Here is a 26,422-nt window from a genome sequence, read left to right on the forward strand (position 1 = left end):
CTGTGACCCTTTTATATAGTAAGTACTATATAATTAATAAAAATAAATCAATACAATTAATTTATAATTATATAATATAATCACATAATTAATAAATAATATTATTAAATAATCTTATTAATATTAATTAAATAATTAATAATTAAATAATTAGTTAGATTAAATAATATTAATAAATAAAATTATTTTCATTGCTACTTCTTTTTTTTTAAAGTAATTTTATTAAATTATAAAAGTTTCCATTTACGCCCCTCTTCCCAACACCCTCCCACTCCCCCCCCTCCCTCTCCTCCTCCCTCTTTGTCCCTAAAGGCAGTCAGGGTTTCCTGCCCTGTGGGAAGTTCAAGTTCCTCCCCCCTCCCTCCAGGTCCAGGAAGGTGAGTATCCAAGCAGACTGGATCCCCAAAATCCAGTATATGCAGAGGAAACATGTCCCAGTGTCATTGTCAATGGCTTTTCAGAAAGACTCCGGGCCAGCCACATTCAGAGAATCCGGCCACATTCAGAGAAACTGGTTGGATCACGTCCTCGTTCAGTCGCAGCCCAGTTGGCCTTGGTAAACTCTCATTAGATCCGTCCCCTGGTATCAGTGGGTGATAGCATCCCTCGCAGACATTATTTCTTTTTTTCATTTTCTTCCTCCTTCTGCTCCACATTTGGACGTTGGGGGGCTGAGTCTGGTGCTCCAATGTGGGTCTCCGACTGTATCGCCATCCATCGCCAGATGAAGGATCCCTCCTCCAATGGATGCTACTTCTTAACTGTAATTTTGCCACTGTTATGAGTCATAATGAAAATATCTATGTTTTGTGATGGTCTTAGGTGAGCTCCTTCAAAGGGTCATTTGACCCTCCTAAAGGGTCACAGTCCACAGGTTGAGGACCGCTGCACTAGACCAAACCTTTTTTTATTTTTAAACAAACTCCTGGAATCTGTTCCTTTGGAACCTGAAAGACAGAGTCTGACCAAAGATGTTCAGGGGAAGAAGGTTCAGGAGGCTGAAGCAGGAAGATTACAAATTCCAGGACAGCCTGGGTTACACGGGAGGTGATAAAAATAGAATTGCCTTAGAGGCAATCTTAATGTTACAGTAACCCTGCAAGGGTGATGCATGCCTTTAATCTCAGCACTTGGGAGGCAGAGGCAGGTAGATCTCTGTGACTTTGAGGCCAGCCTGGTCTACAGAGAGAGTTCCAGGACAGCCAGGACTACACAGAGAAAGCCTGTCTTGAAAAAAAAAAATGCTCAGACTGCCTGTGGGGAAAACTAGTGTCTTCTATTCCTAAGGGCTCAGTTTCCCCATTTGTAAAATAGGAAGAAAAAAAAAACGACATCATTTGTCAGGGCAATGATACAATGGATACAAGTGGAGATAACCCGGAGTCCATGGTGCCAGGCCTGCTGTTATGTTGGATAAATGGATAAATTCCGTTTTCTCCTTCAGAGGAATCCTGACAAGGCTCCTTAGCTCAAAACGTGCTTTGTCTGTTTATTTCCTATGAAGACCTTAAATGTAAATGCGTCTATTTCCTCCTTCAGTCTTGAAAAAAGAAAAAAAAAAACAGAAAAAGGAAGAAAAGAAAAGAAAAAAGAAAATGGCCAAGTAGGTACAGTGTGATTTCCTCAGAACAAACCCAGAAGTCTGTTGGAAGCAGTAGCAACAGCCCTCTTGTTCCTTTATTCCAAGCCCTGGGGAAGGCCAGGGAGCTATGGTTAATGAACTCCCATAAAGATGGGGTTTCCGGATATGAGAATGCAGGAGACTGAGCATCCCTCCCACCTGACGACGGGACCAGCCACCAGGTCCAGGCTCGTGCCCTTCCCTTCCAGGAAAAGATCAGGAGTGCAGAGGAGGGAGGGGGCGGGGAAGTAACCAGTGTCTCCAGGGCGGAGGCTGGCGTCGCTCCACCTCCCTCCCGCCGGCTGGACTCCTAGGTCGCTCCCCGGGACCGAGCATTGAGCGCCGCGATGTGGGCCGCGCTGTCGCTGCTGTGCGCCGGGGCATGCCTGCTGAGTGCCCGGGCCACCGCCGAGCTGACCGTGAACGCCATAGGTACGTGGGAGAAAGCGGGGCTCAGGGCTCTGGGGGCACCGGAGGAGGAACAGGGAACTGGGGTGGTTTCAGGGGACCCTGATCCGAGAGAAAGGCCCGTGGGGGCCCAGAGTCTGTCTTGACGAGGGACAGGCCCGTGGGGACCCAGAGTCTGTCTTGTCCAGGCCACGATACAGCAGCCCTCAGCTCTTTCTGCACTCCAGCTGGGACAGCTGGGAACGCAGAACTTTCTTGCCCCGTCACAAGACATCCCAGCCTGTTCTGGCTCTTTCCGTGGACTTGGCCCCCAGGGATCTCCCTGCCTTGGTTGTTAGTCTGTGGCACGCTGGTGTATACTCCCTGCCCTGGGGAACACACTGTGCCCACAGCAGTTTCAACCCTAGTGTGAATGGTGTGTGGGGAGAGCTGGATCAGAAAAGTAGCCCTAACTTGGCAGATATTTTGGTTCAGTACAGCGCTGGTCTCTGTAGCAACTCCTAAGGGACAAAAGCAGCCAGCCCCAGGTAGCTTGTTCTAATATATACTTATTTATGGACAGGAAAGTTAGTAGTTAAATGAGTTCCAGGTGCAGCTGTTTTTACACACACACACACACACACACACACACACACACACACACACACGCACGCACCCTGCCTGCCAATCATTCAAGTGTAAAGAGGCCGTCAGTCAAAACCCTTGGCTGGAGAGTAGGTGGGGGGCTGTGGTTTCCTAGCCCGACTGTTGGTCTTTCAGTAGAACATAAAAACTATACTTTCTTTTTGTTAATGATTTTATTAGTATATATTAATCAAACATAATGATGGGTTTCATTATTATGTTTTCATACATGTATTTAACATACTCTAATCATACTTCAGCATTCATTACCCTCTATTGTTCCCCTCCCACTCCATTCTTCTTGCCAGCTTCTCCCTTTTCTTTTCTCTCTCTCTCCCATTTTAAATCTCTTTGTGACTCTATGGATCTTATTAAGGTTATTTATAGACACACAGGCACCTTATCAGAGGCTACAGTAACTCTTAGTAGCCTAGGGATGGGACCTTGTGACTTCCCTCCACCCTTTTTTGGTTCTCTTTGTTCTGTTTCTAACGCACTACTAGCCAAGGATGAGCTTGAACTCCTGACCTTCTTGCCTCTGTCCCCCGCCCCCGCCAAGTACCCTATCCCCCCCCCAAGCATGTGCCATGCCCTAGTTATAAAAACATTCCTTTTAGAGAGATAGCTCAGTCGGAAAAGCACTTGGTATACAAGCCTGAGAGCCAGAGTTCTGATCCCCGGAACTATGAAAAAGTTACCCAGGCACGGCAGCCGCGTGTAATGGCAGTGCGTGGGGCAATGGTGGGGGACCCTGGAGTAAGCAGGCTAGCTAGATTACTGTGAGCTCCAAGCTCAGCTAAAGACACTTGCCTCAGTAAAGTGGAGAGTGATGGGGACAACATGGCATCTCCAATTTTATACAGTGCACCCGTATACTGCACACACTCTGTACACACATACACATATAAAAAAAATAACTAATTAATAAAATGAACAGTCATTGTAAGCTTAGGATGGATTTGAGGTTTCCCTAAGGTCATCTGTGTTCTCATCCACCAACCTTCTATGAGAAATTCTGGGGCTTTCTCTTCGCTTCATTGTTTTGAAAACCCCACAAGAGACATCGCCATCAACTTGTGCTGCTGCAGAGCCTAGTCTGGGCGGGGGTTTGTCTTCTCTGAAGGCTTCAGGCACAGCAGGCCCTTAACCAGGGTTTGAAGTTCCCTGAGCCTGGGGACCTGTCTCGAAGAACTATGCTTTTTCTTCCCGAGAGAAAAGGTCCTGGTTTAGCTGCTAGAGCCCGTCTGTGGCTTGTGGATTGAGCTGTAAATGCCACACAGCAGTGACCTTCACATTGCCGTGCTGGCAGTAGAAGGAAAGAACCAACTCCCAAAAGCTGTCTTCTGATGAGCACACACGTGCGCGTGCACACACACACCACTGGTGGGGGGTGCTCGGTGGGTAAAGTGCTTGTGCTACAAGTACGAGGACCTGAGTTCTGATCCCGAAAAGCCGGGTATGGGGGCACACACCTGCAGCCCCAGTGCTGGGAGGCAGAAACAAGAATCCCAGAGCTTTGGGGACAGCCAGTATAGCCAAATGACTGAGCTTCAGGTTGTTCCAAACAGTGTCTCCAGAAATAAGGCGGAGAGCGTTAGATAATGCTCCAAAGCCTTCATGCATACACGTGGGTGCACACCTACCCCATATACCACACAGAAATAGCAGTTTCTTAAAATTTCTTGTGGTTAAAAAAGCAGAAAGGGTTTGAGTTCCTTTTTTTACTCAAGCAATAGCTAACCCACCTCAACCTCTTCTTTGATATTTTGCCAATGAAGTCAGCGGGATCTGGTGGCACACACTTTAATTCCAGCACTTTACGACAGCGGCAGGCGGATCTCCATGAGGCCTGCCAAGTCTACAGAGTGAGACCCTGCATCAAATAATAATAATATAAAAAGTAAAAATTAATAAATAGATGAAATAAAATGCAAGCCAGTTCTTCAGTGCCCTCCTTAGCTGTAGACTCAACAAGATCACAAGACACACGCAGGCCTAATTCTTTTTCTTTTTCTTTTTTTTTTTTTACAGAAAAGTTTCACTTTAAGTCATGGATGACACAGGTCAGTGGCCTACTTCTTCTTTTGAAGTTTCTCTTGTCACAAAGCTTCCTGTTTGCAAACTGAATTGTGTCAGATTTGAGACAAAAGAGAGGGATTTTCCAACCTTCTTCTGTCCTGGGTCTTTCCATGCTTCAAACTGACCAAGCTCCAGAAAGAGCACAGTGAAGTAAACTTCCAAATAGTGGTGCCCAGGGGAGGAGCCTGGCAGAAGACTTTCATGCCTTTGCTTCATTGTTGGAATTTGTATTTGGAACACTTTGTACAATGGCTGCAGAATCTGTTGAGAACAGTAGCATGTGCCGTTTTGAAAATGATGGGTTCTGCCATACACTTGGCTCAGCTATGAGCCACAGTGTCCATAGGCCACTTGAGCTTGGCAGGTCTCCTCAGTGTGGTCTCCTGAACTCTTAACTGATGTCCTGACAGTTGCATGCTCTTCACTCTGGCCACTGAACGTAAAGGATTGCTTTGTAACTTCCTGATATCGTCAGTAGAGAACGAGAACAGAGTCCCATCTAACTGTAGCTCTGTTCTGAGAGAGGGACAGAATGAAAACGCCCAAGGGGTGAAGATGCAGCTCAGTAGGTGGCATGCTTGCCTAGCATGCACTCTGTGTTGATCCTCAGCCCCATATAACCAGGTATGGTGACATACGCCTGTAATCTCAACACTTGGGAAGTAGAGGTAGGATCAGAAGCCTAGACGGTCATCATCATCTTTTCTAGGGACATTAGGACCAGCCTACATACATACGTGACACTGTGGAGGAATCTTGGGCGGTAGGGGATCTCTAGAAAGACTCCCTCTGGTAAGCTTCACCTGTTCTCAGGAATTGTTGCTGCTGTGTTTTGTTTTAGCACCAAAAGACGTACAGCTCGGTGGAGTACAACTACAGACTCCATACGTTTGCCAACAACTGGAGGAAGATACAAGCCCACAACCAGAGGAATCACACATTTAAAAGTACTGGGGAGCCCCTTTTTCCCCAGGCCTCTGAGAGAAGGAAGGGTGGGAACATCGCAGATCTGGAAAGAAAACAATTACTGGCACTGGCTGGTGAAAGGGTCCTCTCGGGACTCAGACTCTGAGAATGTCTTTGATGAACCCCAGATAATAGCTCTGAAAAGGATATAAATCTAGACAGTACTGGCACCCTCTGTGGAAGTTGTGTAGTCTACAAAAGATTCTCGAGGAGCTCTGCCCCTCCAACCCCCGCCCCCCGCCTTGCCCTCTGAAGGTGCAATAAGTACAACCGAGATCTGTTTAGGTTGCTGCGAGACCTCGACTCTCAGACTGTTCTGAGTCACCCAGTTTCACTCCAAGTGAGGGTCACTAGGAACACATCTAGCATGACCACTGCAGTTGCCAAGAAATGATGACAGCCCAGCTAAAGGGACTCTGAGCAGCAAGCATGGCGCTAGCATGGAGCAGGGGCTAACTTACAGAGGACATGACAGTATGGAACTGGCTGGGTTGTAGTGAAGACTGGATTGGGGGACGGGGGAAGACACTACACAGGTATGGCAGCTCTTTACCTGGGTGCTCAGTTTTACAGTGAAAATCTAAAACAGTGGGTGCCTGGGCTGTAGCTCAGATCGCTGCATCCACCAACTCTGGGGTGCTTCTGTCGGCCTGAGCAGCTCTGAGGCACAATATCAGTTGGCCTTGCTATTGAATCATATGAAATATAGACTTTTACAGGAGCCAGGTTGTAGTGGCTCTAACTAACTAGAACATGGGTAAACAAGGGCTCTTGCTTTTTTTGTTTTGTTTATTATCAGTTAACTGTGGCCTCTGTTTCATGTCGTTTTGCTTGGTTTGTTTTCCCTTCTCTTTTTCAGTGGGATTGAACCAGTTTTCAGACATGAGCTTTGCTGAAATAAAACGCAAATATCTCTGGTCAGAGCCTCAGGTTGGTGTAGTTCCTTGTTGGTAGAGTTTTCTGTCCCGCCTGGTCCTGCAGCCGTTTAGTCCCAAATAAACACACAGAGGTCTACGTTAATCATAAACTGGTTGGCCTATTAGCTTAGGCTTCTTATTAACTCTTACATCCTACATTAACCTATAATTTTTGTCTGTGTCAGCCATGTGGCTTAGTACCTTTTATCAGCGAGGTATTTTCATCTTGCTTCCTCTGTGTCTGGGTGACAACTGCAAGCTGTGTCTTTCCTCTTTCCAGAATTCTTCTGTTTTGGTCACCCCACCTGTTCTTGCCTGGTCGGCCCACCTATACTTCCTGCCTGGCTACTGGCTAATCAGCATTTTATTAAAGCAATACAAGCAACAAATCTTTACAGTGTAGAAGACCATTATCCCACAGCAGTTCCTTGTAAATCAGTCTGGATACTTTTGTCTGCACCCGTGAAATAAACATTAAGTCTGCTGTGTTTCCAGCTAGATTCAGTCCTATCCCCAGCCATGCCTAGGGGTGTCCCAGACTGTTCCTGGAAAAAGCAGGAGGATCCATCTCTCAGCAGTCTCTTAGTCCCAGGCTCTGGCCTTAACAACAGGAACCCATGATTGAGAAATAGCAGATAAAATATAGTTAAAGTTTAAAAATAGTTTAAAATTTTTTAAAAATAGTTTAAAATAGTTTTAAAAATAGTTTAAAAATAGTTAAAGGTGAATCTCAGATAGCCTTTTTTTGTTTTGTTTTGTTTTGTTTTGTTTTGAGCTAGGGTTTCTTGTAGGCTAGGCTGGCCTGGATCTTGATATGTAACCAAGGTTTGAACTCCTGATCCTCCCACACCTACTTCAAAAGTGCTGAGGCTATGGATGTGGGACCAGATTTTCATCTCATCCCCTTTGGTATGTTTGTGTGTGTGCATGTGTGCTTGAATGTATGTGGTATATACATTTGTGTGGTTGACACATATGTGTGTGCTATATGTATATGGTGTGTATGGTGAATGAAAAAAATAAAATAAAAAGTAAGGACGTGGCTGCTCCTAGGTATGGTGGAGTTGAAAATTTATTGTAGATAAGAGCAAGAACGTAGGGCTGGAGAGATGGCTCAGTGGTTAAGAGAAAGAAGAGAGGGAAACCAGGTGCAGCAACCAAGAGGGCAAAAGGTAAGAAAGAGAGTAGGTAACCAAAATGACTGGATTATATAGGGAAGCGCCTCTGGGGGAAGGACAGCCCAGTCCCTGGGCCGGAAAGTTCAGGGTAGAGGGCAGGGTATGCCAGCCACACCCTGTAATAAGTAGGGACTGAGGGATGCTAGGAGGACCTGGCAGCCAGGTCTGCTTGGATATGTTAAATAGGCACCTCAGTCATTTGTCCCAGGGTTTGAGACTTAATAAGTGGTATGTGCATGTATATGGTGGATGCACATGTGTGGTAGATGCATGTGTATGATGCATGTGTGTACAATGTATATGTGCATGGTGTGTGTGTGTATGGTGCATATGTGTATGATGTATGTGTGTATAGTGTGTATGCATATGGCATATGTGTGTGTGGTGTGTGTGTGGTTGATATACATGCGTGGTGGACGCACATGTGTGGTGTATATGTGTATGATGTATGCGTGTAGGGTGTATGTGTGTATGGTTGATACACACGTGTGCTGGGTGCATGTGTGTGATGTATGTGATATGGTATATATGTGTATGGTGTATTGTGTGCTATATTCATATGTGTAGTGTATGTGTGTGTGGTGGGTGCATGTGTGAGCACATTTGCCTACACATGGACATGTACACATGAGGAGGCCACAGGTTATTATCCCTATTTTCCTCTAATGCCCTCCACCTTATTTTTTATTATTTATTTTTTATGTAATTAGGTGTACATGTATGTGTGTCTTTGCATGTGTGTGTATGTGTGTGTGTGTGTTTGTGTGTGTATCATATGTATGTGGGTGCTCATGGAGGCCAGAAGATGGTATTGATCCCCTGAAGTTGAAGTTACAGTTGTAAGTCTGATGTGGGTGCTGGGAAGGGTCTTTGGAAAGAACAGCAAGTGCCCTTAACTGCTCAATGCTGAGCCATCTCTCTCAAAGGAAAAAAAAAATCCATTTTTTGCTGAGACTAGATCTCAGCCCTGGCCAGTCACAATCTCTTTACTATGTAAACTAGGCTAACCTTGAACTCACGATGACCCACTTGCCTCTGCCTCTGGGTGCTAGGATTAAAGGCATGTGCCACCACACCCAAGCGTCTATCTTAACCTGGAGCTCATCCATTGGCTAGGCTAACTGATCTTCAAGTCCCCAGGATCTGCTCCCTGCCCGTTCTCCCCCCTCCCAGTACTGTGGTTACAAATCAGGCAGCTATGAGGACTCAGGTCCTCATTTGCATAAAGCAAGCACTTTACCCACTGAACCATCTCCCCCAGACTCTTCAGACCCTTTTAAAATTCTATTTTAATTGTATTTTCCTTGAAAATAATGTATTTGGTTGTTTCAGAATTGTTCAGCCACCAAAAGTAACTACCTCCGTGGTACTGGCCCTTACCCCTCCTCCATGGACTGGCGGAAGAAAGGAAACTTTGTCTCAGCAGTGAAAAATCAGGTATGCATATCAGTCAACACATGCTCCCACCAAAACAGTTGTCAGACAGCGTGCTGGGATGCGGAACTCAGACGCCCACAGCACCTTTGCAAGCCACTTATCCTTACTTACTTCTGCCTTTTCCCTTCGTCTCTCCCATTCTTTCTTCTGCAAGGCTTTGGATGTCATTGCTTTAAGGTTTGGCAGCTCTGGAGGATGAAAATGGCTCTGCCTTCCTTCTCTGCACACTGGCCCAAATCCTCCCAGGACTTCCAGGTCTGTCCTGCTGAGTTCTCAAAACACATTCCCTGAGTCCAAACACCAGGACCTTTTGTGCCCAGAAAGCATCTTTTCCTCCCATCCCTCACACCCTCCTCAGGGCACTAGGCTGCAGGTACTCTCCTGGCTGGCTACCTTTGTGGAGTGGTTCCAAGTGGTTAGTGCGTGCGTGCATGCGTGCGTGCGTGCGTGCGTGCGTGCGTGCATATGTGTGTGTGTGGAGAGGTGGTCTTTATTGTCAGAGAGCCCTCTGCAGAGCATAGGAGGCTTGGCCAGGTGCCTGCCTTTCCCCCAGATTCTGTGAGATCTTAGTGCATTCTCTCTTCTGAAGACTAGACCCCATGTTCTGCTGTTCCACTGCACTCTGCTCCCTCGCCCCTGAAATGGCACCACAGCTGACTGCTCAAAGATGCTGACCTCACCAGTCTAGGAAACCGAGGTTAAGGCTGCCTTCCTGGAAACTCCTGGCTTTCTTGTGAAACTATCCACTATTTTATGAGAGTCATGTGACACAAAAGGCACATGGCACAGCCCCATGTCTTTGCAGGCTCGGCACTGCCGGGAGCCTGCCAGGTTAACTGGATGTGTAAACCACATTCTGAGGGAGCAAAGCGAGCTTCTGCCTCAGCAGGAAACGTGAAGGGCAATGGTGACCCAAACACAGTGTGCAGGCCCTGTAGAGTCCCATGGCGATTCAAAGCATGGAATCCTAAGCCTACTCTCTGGGCAGGTGGAAAGCCAATGGTTCTGAGTTCTCCTGTTATTGGAACCCTAGGCCACCAGACAGGGCTGACCACCTGGGACTGGAACAAGGCCATTACTCAGGGGTGCATGTGATGTCTTACGGTGGCTACTCCATGGTGACACACAGTGGTCATAGTACCCCACGTTAGCTCTGAAAGCCCCCTTGAAATGATGTAACTGTACAGGGGGAGAACTAGCTAGATAGCTAGCTAGAGAGCCAAGATAAACAAGAGGGGACTCGAAACCAGGTCTCTGCCACTCTCCTACAACCCCTGCTGAGGCAGGGGGATCTCAGATTCAAGGGTTGTCTCAGCTATATGGTGAGTTTGGCCTTTAAGGAAGAAATTTAAGAGACATTTAAAAAGTAGAATATGGAAGACGAAAGCCGCAAAAACCCAGGTCTCTGTCCAAGTCAAGTGCTAGTTCTGCCTCCTCCCCCGGGCCCTGCAGCCACCTCCACTGTGATAAAGCATTCTCTTTGACCCTCTACGTGACCTTTTCCCCAGATCTTCCTTCAGGAGCCTCGGTTGCTGCGTCCTAGAGGAAGGATGCCAGCCTGCTGAGCATGTGCAGGGCAGTGTGGACAGACCTGCTAGCAGGGGCTTGGAAAAGGCAAAGGCATTCAGGGACCAAGGAGCTGTGTCATGAGGACACATTCATTGACTCTCTCTGCCTATGTGTCCTCTCTAGGGGTCCTGTGGCAGCTGCTGGACCTTCTCCACCACGGGGGCCCTAGAGTCTGCTGTGGCTATCGCCACCGGGAAGATGCTGTCTTTGGTAAGATGTCAGCCATAGGCCATCTCCTACAGACCGCCTCTCGCCCCTAGGCCTGAACCTCCGGGCTCATTCACAGTGTTAGCCAAGATTTCTATTTCTATTGGATCTCATGTCCCAATCCTGAGGACATTTAGCCTGGGAATCTCAACTGATGGGTTTCCCAGAAAGAATGAGAGTGAAGAAATTCCCCAAGGGCTCCTTCCTGAGTGGATGTACCCACATCCTCAATTTTTCAGCCTAGTACTTCACCAAGCTCTCTGGACAGTAGAAACTGCCTGCGAGACACCCCTTCGGGGAGCTGTGCCCTTTCCCATGCACGGAAGAGCTAGGGCCTATGTGTCTATCCACTAACCCTCATGGGAAGGGGGACACTTGTGGAAGAACTGTCCCACTGTATAGGGAAGAGGGAGAGTCGAGCAAGGCCATGAGAGCCTGGGTTGAGGAGTTACAGAGCAGTGTCTCTGGGCCTGACCCTCTCCCTCTAGCATACACCGTGAGATGCATAGTTCGTACTGTGTCCACCCCTACCGGACAAGTACCCCTTAGGAGGGCCTAGTCACACCCTTTCAACTGCTTTGCAGCCAGGCCATTTTGAGCCCCTCCCAACATGTGCCAGCTGCAGGAGAGACACCCTGGGATATACAGAGATGGCCTTGTCCCCGGGGGACCTTACAGGGGCACTGCCACACAACACCAATTAGACCACAAATGTGAATGAGTTAGGGAGAGCTGACACCTCACAGGGTCTCCCGTCTCCTCCCTGACTCCGTGCTTCTTCCTTTAGGCTGAGCAGCAGCTGGTGGACTGTGCCCAGAACTTCAACAATCATGGCTGCCAAGGGTATGTTCCAGAGCAAGAGAGTCCACCCCTTCTCTTCTCCCCCATTTGCTGTTGTCAGGGTCAGAGGCTGCTAGAATCATGAAATCCCATTCATCGATAGAATTAAAGGGCCTCAGAGCTGGAAGGTTGAGGGCTGAACCCAGCCTCTTCTCAAGATGTCACCCAGCCCTGTCCTCAGCATGGTCAGCCTCACTAGTCACCGAATCATCTGGACAAATGGCCAAAAGAATAGATAGGGGAGCAAAGACATCCCCCTCCAAAGCCCGGATTCACATGTGGAGAGCTGACTGGCCCTTAGACAAGGCCCCTGAAGCACAAGCTGCCCAGCCCTGGAGAGCCTTGTAAGATACGAAATGTGCCCATGCATAATGCTGTACTGGACCAGCTTCTGGGCCATCAATAAGTCACTAACTCCCGTTTTCACAGCGACATTAGCCCTCCTCTCTTTCCACATGTGAGCTGATCTCTGAGAGAGTTTTGTGTGGTTTTTCGGGTTTCTGTGCCTATAATATGCAGAAAGTCCCTTAGGACTCTATGTCCCCTAGGCCATACTCTTAGCCTTGACTTCCCGGTCAGGTCAAGCCTGGCCCTCACTGCTCCTCTGTGGGACATCCCATGCACCATCTCTACTCTGACAGCAGTGACTAGCAGGGTCCACATAGCCCAGCCCGAGTCCAGGGACTCAGGGCTGATGCAACAGCCTGCCCAGGATCCACAGCGGACTTAGTTGCCCCTCATTTTTCATCTCTCTGTACAACTTCACACTGCCCGCGGCAGAAGGCTGCCTCCTAGGCACACTGGAGTCCCACTGCCTTTTGAAGTCTGTTTGCTTTGGCTCATGACATTACATCCATTTTCCATTCAAGTACCGATGCCCACCATATCCCCCTGTGAACCTAGGCACAGGAGACCCAACAGACAGCAGACCACACAGAGATGACATTCCTCAGAGTTGAGAAAGCCATGTACAAGCATGGCATAGGTCAGGTGGTAACGTGAGTCCTCGGGAGAAGAGCAAGGGCTGGATGGAGTGAGGTCTGCCGAGTGAATCTGTTCAATTTTTATTTGTTTTATGGGAGGTAGGAAGATGGGAAGGATTTACCTTTAGAATCTTTAAAGTCTGAATTGCTATTGTGGCCTGGGCATGGTGTCCCACTTTTCTGAGCTCTATCTGGGGCTGCCATGAGGGCTCAGGCAGTGTCTGTGGAGCACAGTCCCTGGGGATGCCTGGTGTAGATGGCACTGTGGTGGGGCCTGGCAGCCAGGGCTCTCTGCCACAGAGGGGCACTCGTGGCTTGTGCACACTCCATTGGCTGAGACCAGGGAGAGCATTGGAGACCTCTCAGGCCACTGCCACTGAAATGTGCCCGACCACGACCCCAGGCTTACTCATGTGTCCTTCTTGCAGAGGTCTCCCCAGCCAGGCCTTCGAGTACATCCTGTACAACAAGGGCATCATGGGAGAAGACACCTACCCTTACAGAGGCAGGGTAACTATGGGCGGCCGCAGCTGTGTCCCCTCTCATCTCCGTTTCACTCTTATCCCCCCCCTCCACCCTGCTGCCATTCAAATCTGACCTCTTCATGGTGTCGCTTGTGCCCGCTGCTCTTACCAAGGGCCTCTTGTCACTCCTGCCTCTGTAACACCGTCTGTCTTTCCTGAATGCCCCTCTTCAGGACCCTCCCACCTCAACTCAACTTGCCTTGTTCCTTCATGACTCCGTTGGTTCGCCGCGAGTCACCACCCCGTCCAGAGTTTGGTCTCCCTTCTTCAGGAAACACCTAGCTGGTCTCACCCTGGGGCTCTCTGAGCAGCTCAGCCTATGTACCTACCTTGGTCAAAGCACAATGGAGGCTCCTGGGATCTCCTTTCTCCCCACAGGCCAGTCTTTTCCATCATTGTACCCACAATTCCTAGCTCCCGGAAACCAGGTCCCCTCCCCCCATTTCTGTCAATTACTTAATCTCTGCCCTTGGGCTCTGACCAAGTACTATGCGTGTCCCAGACAGCACAGAACTGTCTCCTGCCCCTGAATTCTAAACACCTTGAGGACAAGAATGCCTCTAAGCCTCTCAGGAGCGCTACTGTCAGCAAGGCCCTCGTGCATGCAGCCTGCTTAGAAAACGCTATCAGTCTTCACAGGAGGGTGGCACCGCAGCCTCAGGCGAAGCATCTCTAATCTATATTCGCTTCCCTGTGCTGCCCTGAACAGGATGGTCACTGCAAGTTCAACCCCAAAAAAGCCATCGCCTTTGTCAAGGATGTCGCCAACATCACACTCGTGAGTACTGGGTCCATCTCTAGCTAGAGAATGTGTTCTGATATGGAGGCCACAAGAGCAGGTCTTCGTTGTAGTCCGTCACTGAGGAGAAGACTGTGTGATGGAGGATAGGAAGGAAATCGTGGACTGAGAAGGGATGCCCTGCCTTCTGAAGTACAAGCCCATATGAGGCTTTGAGCTTGGGTCTCTTCTCTTGTCTTAAATGCAAGTGGTAATCTCCACCGTCTCACCAGAGGATGGAGCATGCAGGTCAGCAAGTGAGGTGAGGAGCCTAGGCTTCTCAGTCAGGTCAGGGTAAGTTTCGCTGCAGTCATGGGTATCCTCAAGACTGAGGGCATAGTATGTCTCGCTTCTGTCACCTGTTTGTGGATTAGGTGGGGCTGGGTGCATCCTGTGTTGTTGGCCTCACATCAGCATCCAGGCTGAGGGCAAGAGAGTGATAAATCGTACCCCTAGCGAATTATGTTACACCTTGAGTACTTGGAGAAACACATTCAGTTTTGCTGGTAAGGCACTAATAGGTGCCTGCTCACCCCAGCTAGGGTACCAACAACAGACCAGAGTATTACAGTGCACTCACGGGTAGTTCGGTGAACCCATGAGTTTGTTGGGCTTACGTACAGGAACATGAGTGACCTCAAAACAGCTGTATCACCAAAATGGTCCCCCCTAGAGAAGATGACAACTTCCCATTGTTGCACAGAGTTATAAACATGCCACTTCTTGTGTACACTAGAACCTGCAGGCGCCACATGAAGCTGGGACAGAATTTTATATAGCTTTGACGGGGCTCAGGAGGGAGGGACAGGCTGGAACCCCCGGTGAGGGTCTAAGGACTCTCCCTCCCTTTACCCTCCCACAAGAGAACATCAGCAAGTCGAGTCTTGCTGGGACTAAGCAGGGCAACTCTGATTGGGACCGTAGTGGCTGTTAGACCTGAAGGACAGCATTCCCCAGCACACAGTCCCACCTGCTTTTCCAAGAGAGCATGTGAGCAGTTACAGCTGCCCCCGTGAGTCGGGGAGGACTGTGTAGGATGCAAGGAACCTCTGTGATGTGTGCAGGTGAGGGGGCGTGTACTCATAAACAGATTCGGGACACAAACATGTAGTTTACGTAATGACAGCAGCTGCCATCTAATTGAAAGGCGTGCCAAGCTCTCCATAGTAATAACAGTCTGGAGTGATCAGAGGCACTATAGAGCCACCTGGCAGGCATTATCTCGAAATGACTGTGGTTATTACCTTCATTTGACAGATGAGAAAACTAAGTCTCAGAGGAGCTAAATAATGCACCCGGGAGCTAGGAGGTGGGGCTGGATTTGAACTGAGAAATGTCATTCCAGAACTAAGGCTCATCACTCCAGCAACACAGCCCACACCCTGTACTGTTATCATCTCCTGAAAAGAACCTGGCTTTAACACATCCTCCAAGACTGGCCCTCTGGGCCACTGTATTCCACTGTGAAGTGAATGAGGCACCCAAAGGTTACCTTTTGCCTACTTCCCAGGTTGAATCTTGTCAGGAGCATTGCCAGAGCCCACTCAGACAGGACAAGGGACAGCTGTAGAAACAGCACCAGGCACAGAGGTTCTGGCCCTTATGTAGGCAGGCCTCTGTGATATCCTGAACTCCCAAGACTTCGACCATACTCAGAAGGAACCCCTTGCCTGAGACAAGACACACTGAGTACACTGTCTCCTCCTGCCCTTTACTTCCCTTCTCCAAGCTCTGGTCTTCACTCACTGAACCTCCCCACTCCCGAGCATCTCATCATTGTAACTCCCTTTCAGTTTTCCCCAGTTGGGGCATTTTAAAACACCTGAGGGGAGGAACCATCCACTCTGCCTGGGAGGGAGGCTTCTGAAGTATACCAGATGCTTCTGGCTGCTGCTCTCACACTGCCTCCAAGAAGCTATTCATGACACCCTTCTGCCCCTGCCTTCCCCCACAAAAGTGCTAGGTCCCACTTAGAAGGGCCCACAGCCTTGGCTGGTCTTGTTGCCATAGTCTTTACCTATTTGTGGATCTGTACTCTCTGTGTTCCATCACTGAAGTTCCCTAGATTGTCTTCCTCCCGCATGTGGAGACCTCTGCATCCTTCACAGTCCCTGGTTTCAGTGGTCAGTCGTGACTGAGACAATGAATGGCGGAGCTGTGTGTAAAGACGTGAGGGAGACAAATGAGAGATTCCCAGACACCCAGAAAGTGAAGGCAAAGGCTGAAGCCACAGGGGAGCTAGTTCAGTTTGGGAGGAGGAACTAAATGTCAGATACAAACTCAAATAGGCCAGAGGTGTGGCTTGGTCTTAGAGTGCTTGTTCACCACATGCAAGATTTGATCCTTGGGTTTGATCCCCAACACAACGACAGAGCCCAGGCATGCCGGCGTATAACAAGCGTAGGACCCTTGCCTAACAAGTTCAAGAGCCTAGGTTCCATCTCCATCACTGTATATTTATTTTGGTTGTTTTTAGGAGACAGTCTTTCTATTATGTACCTCTGGCTGTCCTGGAACTCAATATATAGAGCAGGATGGCCTTGAGCTCACATCTTCCTGCCTCTGCCTACCAAGTGCTAAGGTTAAAGGCATGTGCCACCATGCCCAGTTTTAAAAGGTTTTTAAAAGATAAAGTTTATCAGAGCCAGGCATAGTAGTATTAGTCTGTAATTCCAGCACTTGGGAGGTGGAGGCAGGAAGATGGGGTGCTGTGGAAACTCCTTCGCCAATAGCCTTTAAGGTACCAGCCCACTTGGGTGTGGTCTCTTATACTATAAATGCAGTCATAAAGCTTGTGCGCTCTCTCTCCCCTCGCTGCTGGACTCAGTTCCTGTTCCCTGTTTGTGCAGAGGCCTGTGATCTGTGAGTCTACCCCTAAATAAATTACCCTTTATTATACTTCATTCTGAGCTAGTGTGCGATTACTTTATAGCATCCATTTCAAATGAGGAATCCTAGGTTATCTTCAGTTACAAAGGCCAGCCTGGACTCCATAAGACCCTGTCTCAAAAGTGAACGAAAATCAAGCCAAAGGCTGCTGGCACCCTGCATAAGAAAGTGGGTCTGTGTCACTGCTGAGTGCCAGGGGCTGTGGTTCCCATGGTCACCTGCACGGCTCTAGAACTCTAGCCCCTACCTTGAGGCAACAGGCCATAAGTATGGTAGGGCAGTGGCGGAGGCCATGCAGGTCTGTCAACCCTCTGTCTGTTTACAGAATGACGAGAAGGCAATGGTGGAAGCGGTGGCACTCCACAACCCTGTGAGCTTTGCCTTTGAGGTGACTGAAGATTTTATGCTGTATCGAAAGGGCATTTATTCCAGGTAAGCTGGGGACCTGGGAGTCAGAAAGGACAGTGCGTAGGACTGTGGACCTCCTCAAACCCAGCACGTGGCTTCCAGCTCAGCCTAGACTCTTAATTAGATTGTATTCGTGAGACTTAGGATATGTTCTCTCCATTAGTCTTCTTGTTGCTCTGAGTGTCAGAGATCAAGTCTCTACCCCAGGAAAAAAAAGGTCACAAAGAATGCCAGAGGCCAAGCTGTTGTGGCTAAGTCATGACTAAGGCCAAAATCCATGCCCAGAGCTCTGTACTTATCTACAGAGAGCTGAATGCAGTTAAGAAAATTAAGGTTCAAAGATATAACCAAATATTTGGAGATGGGGTTGAAGATGTAGCCATTTGGTGAGTGCTTGCCTTGAATGCACATACCCTGGGTTCGGTCTCTAGCACCACATAGATAGTACACACCTATAATTCCAGCACTGAGGAGGTGGAGGCTCAGGTAGAATATGGGAAAGGAAAAGGAACTGATCTCAAACACCAGAGTCTTTAGCACCCAGGGCCCTGTGGACAGTAGGCAATCACTCTATTGCTGAGTCACACCATGCTCCACTTAGCATGTCTAACATGGGATCTTTTGTGCCCACACCTCTCAGTCTGCCAATTTGGTGCCAGGAATGGGCTCAGCAAGGAGTCAGTCCCTCGAGTCACTCCCTGCTCTCCGGACTCCTTCATGCTGTCTGTTCACTAGCCTAGCCACTCTAGAATGTTCATGTTCTTCTGGGCTTTGTCCTCATTCCTCTGTGTAGTTGTTAGATAACAGCTGTAAATCCACAGCCAACTATTTTCTAAGAATATCCATGGCCCACCAAGTCTCTTCCAAGTATTTATTAGACCCATGCTTAGATCTGAGGGCCCCCTGCCAATTCTGCGTGGGTAGCCATGAAGACCTCCAACCCTGTGTTCCTCCAGCTCCAGTACTCCTCGAAGGTCTCTGTGTCTATTAACAGACGCACATCCTTGCTGCTGCTGAGGGAGAGGCCAGAGCCACAATAGGCTGCTCACTCTCCTCTCCTACCTATTCCAACCCATCATCATCTTCTCTAGATGCCTCCTCATTGGCTTGTTCTAGACAGCCCTTTCCCCTACAATAGATTTCCTGGCCTCTTCTCCATTTGGACCCAGAGTCCTTCTGAAGCACTTTTCTGGCCATCAAAACTTCTGTTTAAGTATATGTGTGTGTATAGATATACACACATTTATAGATGTATCTGTATATACTTTCATGTGAGTGTTGAGCCGGACTGTGGTGGTGTGTGCCTTTAATCCCAAGCACTCAGGAGGCAGAGACAGGCAGATCTCTGTGAATTTGAGGCCAGTCTGGTCTACAAGAGCTAGTTTCAGGATAGTCAGAGCTATACAGAGAAACATTGTCTTGAAAAGAAACAAACAAACAAAAAAAATACATTCATGTAAGTGTGTCCAAGTGCGCATGCATATGAAGGCAAAAGTCAACCTAAGGTGCCTTCCCCAGTCACTCTCTTAAGAATTTTTTGAGACGGTCTCTCACTGATTCTAGAGCTCAATGATTTAGCTAGGATGACTGGCCAATGTGCTCCAACTCTGTTGTCTCCACCTCCCAGCACTGGGATTACAAAAGTAGGCTAGGTTTTTACATGTATGCTGAGAATCTGAACTTAGATCTTCAAGACTTGAGTGGCAAGCACCTTTATTGACTAAGCCATCTCCCCAGCCCTATGAAGACAAGGCTCCCATTACCCAAGGTCTTAACTTGACTTTGGGACTTTGGTAATTTTGCTCCCTTCTTTCTCTACACTCATCTGCCATCAAACCTCCCTTTTTGTCTCTTCTCATTCTACTTGATTCCCTCACTGCAGCCATGTGGAAGAACTTAGTTTCATGTATATCCCCCTGCTCCTCAAGGAAGCTTCTTCCCTTCCCATCCCCCTGGGTTAACTACCACTCCTTAGGGATCCTCTCCCCTGTCTCACTGACCCATCCCTCAGACCATTGCAGGGCAGCCTCTTTGCCCCACTGCCCCCTGCCAAATAAAGCTTTCTAATGGCAAAGTGGGTCCTGCTGCCTGTAGGCCAACACCTTGCCCTGTACCTGACACAATGGTGACAGCTCCATGTCCACTTAATTTCCGTATGCCTTTGATTTTTTGGTTTGTTTTGGTTTGATTTTGGCTTTTTAAGACAGGGTTTGGCTGGCCTCAAACTCACAGAGCTCTGTTGGCAGAGACTGTTCATTCATTTCCCAGCTATCCAGACCTGAAATAATCACACAGAAACTAATATTAAAACTCTGCTTGCCTATTAGCTTATGCATATTTTTAGCTAGCTCTTATATCCTAAATTAACCCATCTCAATTAATCCATGCACCACCACAAGGTCATGACCTACCAGCAAGTTTCCACCAGGCTCCTACTGGCATCTTTTTCCTTTGGTGGCTACATGGCATCTCCTCGACCCCGCCTACTCTCTCTTTACATCTGTTTGGATTTTTCTCCTGGCTTTACTCTGTTAAGCCACTGGGCGAAAGCAGCTTCTTTATTAACCAATTGCAATAAAACATGATCACAGCAAACAGAAGAGAATCCTACATCAGAGATCCATTTGCCTCTGCCTCCCTAGTGCTGGGATAAAAGACTTGTGCCTTTTTTCCATGTCCATTGAATCAATGCGTGGCCAATGTAGCTTGTCTTCTTGAAGTCATGGAATTTCTCATGGAGTTTAAATGGAAAGCTTACATATTTGTCATAAGCACAAGTTAGTTTTTTAGAAGGAATGCGGAGGCAACAGAGCAGCGGGTTGAATTCTACCTGGGCACTGTTGCCTGCAGAAGTGCAGCAGGGGGCTACTCATCTAGTTGGGAGTCAGAGGTGTCCACTGTTCAGTGTGGCCAGTCCTATGTGGAGACTGCCAGCACTTAGAACTGAGGAAACTCATTCTCTCCCATCATGGTTGAGTCATGGTTGATTGACAACCAACATACCACCCTCCGTCCAATGGGAAACATCTCCCACATCACTAGAGAGCCTTGTTTGTGACAGTTCTGGCCTATACCCTTCCTACACTACAGACCACTGTAAATTCATTTCCATTTCCAGCACTACCTGTCATCAAACTCCAGATAAGGTCAACCATGCAGTCCTGGCTGTTGGCTATGGAGAGCAGGATGGAGTACTCTACTGGATCGTGAAAAACTCTTGGGGTACCCAGTGGGGAGATAAAGGGTAAGTAGATCCCAGTGCTGGGGCACATGTGGCTCAGATCTAGAGGCATCCCCTGAGTGTAAGGCACATCACCTCAAAGTTATAGCTTCTAAGGAGTTGGACAGCAAGCCCTCGCCAGGCCAGGGAAAGAGGAACATGAAAATGGAACTTCACATGCCAAGGCCCTGTTAGCAAGACCCCTCATAGGACCCTAGGTCCCAACAAGACATCTGCAGGAGACAGGAGATCAATTGGTTTATGGGGTCTATAACTGAAGGCTGGAAACAGCCAGACCTCAGCATTTTGATGGAACAAAACTAACCTCTGGAGGGGTCTGAGAAATGAAAGCAATGAATTTGCTACAATAAGTGACAGCCCTTCTTTGAATCAGGACGAATGGAGAGACAGACAGACAGATATACACACACACCCAAAAAGGAGAGTTTTATTCTTAGGAGGTCCTACTAGTAGGACGCTATGTGAGGACCTAGACAGAGGCAAGAAGGGAGCCTCTATCAATTCTGGGAAGAAGTAGAATATTCAAGGAGAAAAAGAAAGAAATTAATTACAAAGTGAGGCCAGTCATTTCCTGCTGATAAAAGACACGCCCATGGTAGTTGTTCTATGAATAAATTCAAAGGGCCAAATCCCTGGAGTCATGTCTTAGTTTGCAGCAGAACATTCTATAAAGCTGTGTGGTATGGATGCCACTAGTCAGGCCTCAATCCTTTCTCTCTGCCCAGGTACTTTCTCATTGAGCGTGGGAAGAACATGTGTGGCCTGGCTGCCTGTGCCTCCTACCCCATCCCTCAGGTATAAGCCAAGGCTGCAAACTGGTTGGCAGACAACGTGAGGAGTCAACCAGCCCTTCAATGAAATCTTGCCCAGGAGGAAGTTGTGGGGAAATCCACCCAGGGGCCCCCTCAGTCCTGCACTGAACCCAGAAGCCTAAAGACTTTTAAGTGAGGAAGAAGAACTTCACCAGCAACAAGTCCACCCATGTGACAGCCATCACTGGCCATGGGCCTTAAATGTGGTTTTGAACTGACTCAAACCAACATGGACTAGAATCTTCTCTTTCCAGCTTTCTTCATATACAGAGAGAACTCCAGTGACCATCTTGTCTGTGTTGTGTATTCAATAAATGCACAGTGGACACCTGGACCTCTAACTGACACTCCATTCCATCTCCTGTGAGGGGACGGCATCACTGGTTGAGTGTGGTAGGAGTGCCGGTGGCAATGTCAGTCGGATGGACATCCCAGGGGGATAGGCAGGGTTAGAGATTTCACTACTTTCAAATCCCGGGGGGAAGCATGGAGGAAATGGGGCAGTGCCAGGGCAGCCCTCAAGTCCTTCTGTGTCTGGGCAGCCTCTGCTGATTCTGGCTCTCTGCGGGGGTGCCCCATGCTTTCCCACCAGGCCCTTCTTTGGACAGACCTTATGCTTCTGTCCTAGCCACACCATCTCTCCTCTTCCATGAAGCTATTTTGCAGGCCTCTGGGCTACAGGGTCTTTATAGACAGTTGTAGCTTTGCTCTTTGTCTTGGTGGAAAAAAAAAAAACAACTATATATTATTTGGGCATCCTGAAAGATAAAAACTTAAGAATAATTGGGAGAGAAATGTTCATGGAAAGACTTGGCAAATGTAAATGTTATTCAATCTATTAGAAAATTCTAGTAACATGAGACACCACAACTGTTAAGTCAGTACAAAAAATCATCTAGGCAAGGTCTGGTGGTACAGGTCCGTAATCTGTTACTAGGGATGCTGAGGCAGGGGAATCATAAATTCAAGGCCTCCCAGGGTAACTTTGTAAGATCCTATCTCAAAAATTTAAAAAAGGACTGGGAGGGGCTTGTGAAATTGATCAGTGGGTAAGAACACTTGCTACAAAAACAAGAGATGAGTTCAAGTCTTCAGTGCCCACATTAAAGCTGGGAGTGGCCATGTGTACTATAACCCCCATGGCAGGAGACAGAGACAGATGGTCCTGAAACATCAGGCTTCAAAGTCAATGAGAAACGACTGTTTCAAAAACTAAGACAGAGGGCTGCAGCAATGGTTCAGCAGTTAAGAGCACTGGCTGCTCTTCCAGAGGACCTGAGTTTGATCTCCAGCACCGACAAACATGGCTTCTCATAACCATCTGAAACTCCAACTCCAGGGAGTCTGATGCCGTCTTCTGGTTTCCAAGGACATTGCATTCATGTGGTACACAGACATTCAGACAAAATACCTGTACACACAAAAATAATTGTATACAATAATATTTGGTACATGAAAAATAATAATATGGAAAGTGATAGAGAAAAACACACAATGTGCCCTGATGACTTAAACACACATGTGCACCCAACACACATGTGCACATACATGACACATGCTCACACACAGTACTAGAGATGTAGGTCAATAAAGTACTTGCCAAACGTGTGAGGTCCTGAGTTCAATCCTCAATACCATCACACACACACACACACATATACACACACACATACACATGTGTATGATGCACACACACATACACCATCTGAAAAGACCTAAAAATGATTAGATAAAATTTTGTTATAATTTTTAAAAAGCTAACAAGAAATAAAAGTATAATTCCTAAGTATACTAAAGACTCCCAAAACAATGGTTATATGAAGGAAGTCCCACTAAAGGCAAATAATGACAGATAGCTCCAAGAACTCCACAACTGTTCAATATGAACCTGAGTCTAGCTACCATGCTTACCCATCTTTCATGAGGCCCTGGGTTGGTCCCCAGCTCCATTGAAAAGAAAAACAAACAAAAATAAGACTAAAGAAAAGAAAATGACTAGTCTTTAATCAAATAAATTAGAATTTTGACAAAATCAGAAAAAAAGGAGAACTATATAACGAAATGTTGTCTAGAAATAACTGCCCAAAGTCCTATATGAAGAAAATCATTAAATTATGAAAAACCTGCCAGGTGTGGAACCCAGCACCTAAGAGACATCAACAGATCACTCTGAGTTTGAGATCAGCCTGGTCTACATAGCAAGTTCCAGGCCAGCTAGCCAAGGCTAAGTGAGACCCTCTCTCAAAAAACAAAAAACAATAACAACAAAATTATGAGACACCCCAAAAAAGTAGAGAGCATACTATATTCTCAAGTGAAAAGATTAATGTAAATTAATTCTTGCTAGAAACAGAAAAGTTTAGTATATTTCCAACTAAAATCTAAAAAATGATTTATTTGATGTGTGCTGATATTTTGCCTGCATGCATGTTTGTGACTGTAAAATACCCTGGAATTAGCATTGGGAGCTGTCACGTGGGTGTTGGGAATTGAACCCAGGTCCTCTGGAAGAGTAGCCAGTGCTCTTAACCACAGAGCCATCTCTCTAGCCCCTCTTAGGTCCATTTAAAGAGAGCAGCAGAAAGGTAACATATGGGATGGATACATTCCAAATGTAGTTGAATCCGAGGGATTCAGAAAAGACGATTCCTGAACAGGTCCTTCCTAGCGAGTCTCAGGCACACTGTTTTGAGACCCTTCCAGAGAAGCCCTGTTTGAACCTCTGAGGAATTAAGGGCACATCTTTGACATCAAATGTCGGGGACCAGCTCGACAAAAATACCTCTTGCCAGGGTAGAGGCATGGGGATTTAGAAAATATTAATAAAGAATATGAAGATAAGAATAAAAATAATAAAACAGAGAAACATAGAATAGTATCAGGAGGGAGTTCCAGTGAGGACTGAAATTTGCCCATGTTTAATTTCCAATTGCTTAAAATACCCCAACCACAAAAGGTAGGAGTAAAACAAAACAAAACCAAAAAAAAAAAACTGCATTAACATGATAGAAGGAAATGAACAGACCTGTTGAAGATATCGGGCTACATCCATAGTTAAACATTCTGTTGCTAGAACAAAACAGGTCACACTCACACCCTAGGCCACTCCCTGGGTGAAATCCAATGTTATCTCCTTAAAGGAACTGGAACCTTAGACATTTGTTTGAGGTAGAAACATATCTACTTCTCTATTCCTGAAATACAAGGTCTGGATTTTAGTCGCACTTGTTGACAACAACCTTGAGAGAGCAGAACTCTGACCTAAATCTAGGTGGGACCTTTGTTTGAGGTAGAAGCACAATAACCTTGAAGGAATAGAGGTAAATTCCAACTCTCTGACCTTTGGTCCAGGTGAAAATAGGATCACATTTTTGGGCCTTCACAATTCCTCCCATTTTGTTTACTTTTTTTAAAGCCTGTGCTTCTGCAACAGAACAGATTATTTCATCTGCCTTAGGTGAACACTTTTTCATTTCCCAGAATTACCTGTCCTCAGAATATGCATTCCAACTATGCAAATCCATGTCTTTGGCACCTGGAGGGAGGGGAAGGCTCAAACCTGTCACTAACTGCCAACCTCTGTAATCAAAGGGTTATGTGAGAAATTACCTCTGTGCTCTGTATCTCTGAGCCAAGCTTTTTGTCAAGAGAGTTCATCAGCAATTAGCTAATGGTAAGCAAGCAGACAATACTTCTATGGCTATAATATCTCCTAATTAAAGGAGTCGAGGATCACCAGGGTGGGGTATGACCACTTTGAATTAGTCTGGAGTGTTTCTTAACAGTATTCAGCTATATCAAAATCTAAATTTGTCTTATCAAACATGTTAAATTCAAGAATTCATTGGCAATGTCAAACTTTTCTTAGACAAGTTCTAATCTGTTTATAATCATTAACATCTTATAGTGAACTAAAGCATTAGCAGGTCAATACCATAACACAATTCAATAGGTCAATACCATAACACAAATTTATCAAGTCATAATTCTCTTAAATCCATCCTAACCAAAAGACAAGAAATGGTTTTTGTAATGGGTGAGAGTCCAAATGCAATGCTGCTTTTAAGCAGCTGTCCCAGTCTCTGAGCAGCAGCAAAAACCCTTAGGCTCCCCTCCTCATATCAGAAGAGGGGCTTCGATCACTGCTTGTAATGAGTCTTTTTTCCCTAAGGGAAAAACTGAGGTCTCAGTTCTCAAGTTCTCTCAACATTTCAACAGTAGATTGAATACCTCACTGCCAATCTGAGATTTGTGTATGAAAGTATATATATTAGCTGTCAATATATAGATTAAATACCTTATTTGCCAAAAGTTAAAACAGTATATCAATAGCTCACAGCTCAACTATTTGAGCTGAGGTTGGTTCTGTTTGTACTACATGTCCTTCACCATTAAACCACATATGCAGCTCTTCCATTGGAAGAACCATCTGTAAAAATTAACATAGCATTTTTTAAAGGATCTTTTGCTACAACTTTAGGAAAAAGAAAGGAATGCAGTTGTGTGAATTGCAGCATTGGATCAGCTGGGAAAAGATTTTTTTAATCTGGCCTACAAATTGAACAAACACAATTGCAAAGGAATTATTATTTTGAAATAACCAATCAATTTGTTGCTTAGTATACTGAACATTGACCATAGCAGGCTCTCTGCCAAAATACCTCCTAGATTCCATCCTGCTCTTCTGTGCTAAGCAAGTTACTGCTTCAAATAAGGGTTTAATACCTTAACTGGCAAAATGGGAAGGTGCAGCCATAAAAGCAGACCATTTGCCATAAAACTGTTGTAGGAGTAAGTGTTGTAGTTAATTTACATGTTTGCCAAGGCTGGTCATAATTAATATAATGTACTTCCTGTTTCTGTAGAGCATACTCTACCTGCATGAATACCTGTCTGGCAGCTTCTGTAAACTAGTGTAAAATAGTAGAATTCAGACAACTA

General features: G+C 46.6%; 1 protein-coding gene across 1 annotated transcript; it reads left to right on the forward strand.

Annotated features, from left to right (window-relative positions):
• The first annotated feature begins 1,914 nt into the window (after window positions 1-1,914).
• Window positions 1,915-21,815, forward strand: Ctsh (cathepsin H). The gene is made up of 12 exons (XM_087905468.1): window positions 1,915-2,053; window positions 4,685-4,716; window positions 5,574-5,679; window positions 6,558-6,628; window positions 9,126-9,230; window positions 10,923-11,009; window positions 11,794-11,849; window positions 13,258-13,339; window positions 14,063-14,131; window positions 17,346-17,452; window positions 20,547-20,672; window positions 21,395-21,815. The coding sequence occupies exons 1-12, from the start codon at window positions 1,969-1,971 to the stop codon at window positions 21,468-21,470; spliced, it is 1,002 nt and encodes a 333-aa protein (XP_087761594.1). The 5' UTR covers window positions 1,915-1,968; the 3' UTR covers window positions 21,471-21,815.
• Window positions 21,816-26,422: the final 4,607 nt, after the last annotated feature.

The sequence above is a fragment of the Myodes glareolus genome, chromosome 4 (genome assembly GCF_982192425.1).
Source record: "Myodes glareolus chromosome 4, mMyoGla1.1, whole genome shotgun sequence".
In the NCBI taxonomy this organism is placed as follows: domain Eukaryota; kingdom Metazoa; phylum Chordata; class Mammalia; order Rodentia; family Cricetidae; genus Myodes; species Myodes glareolus.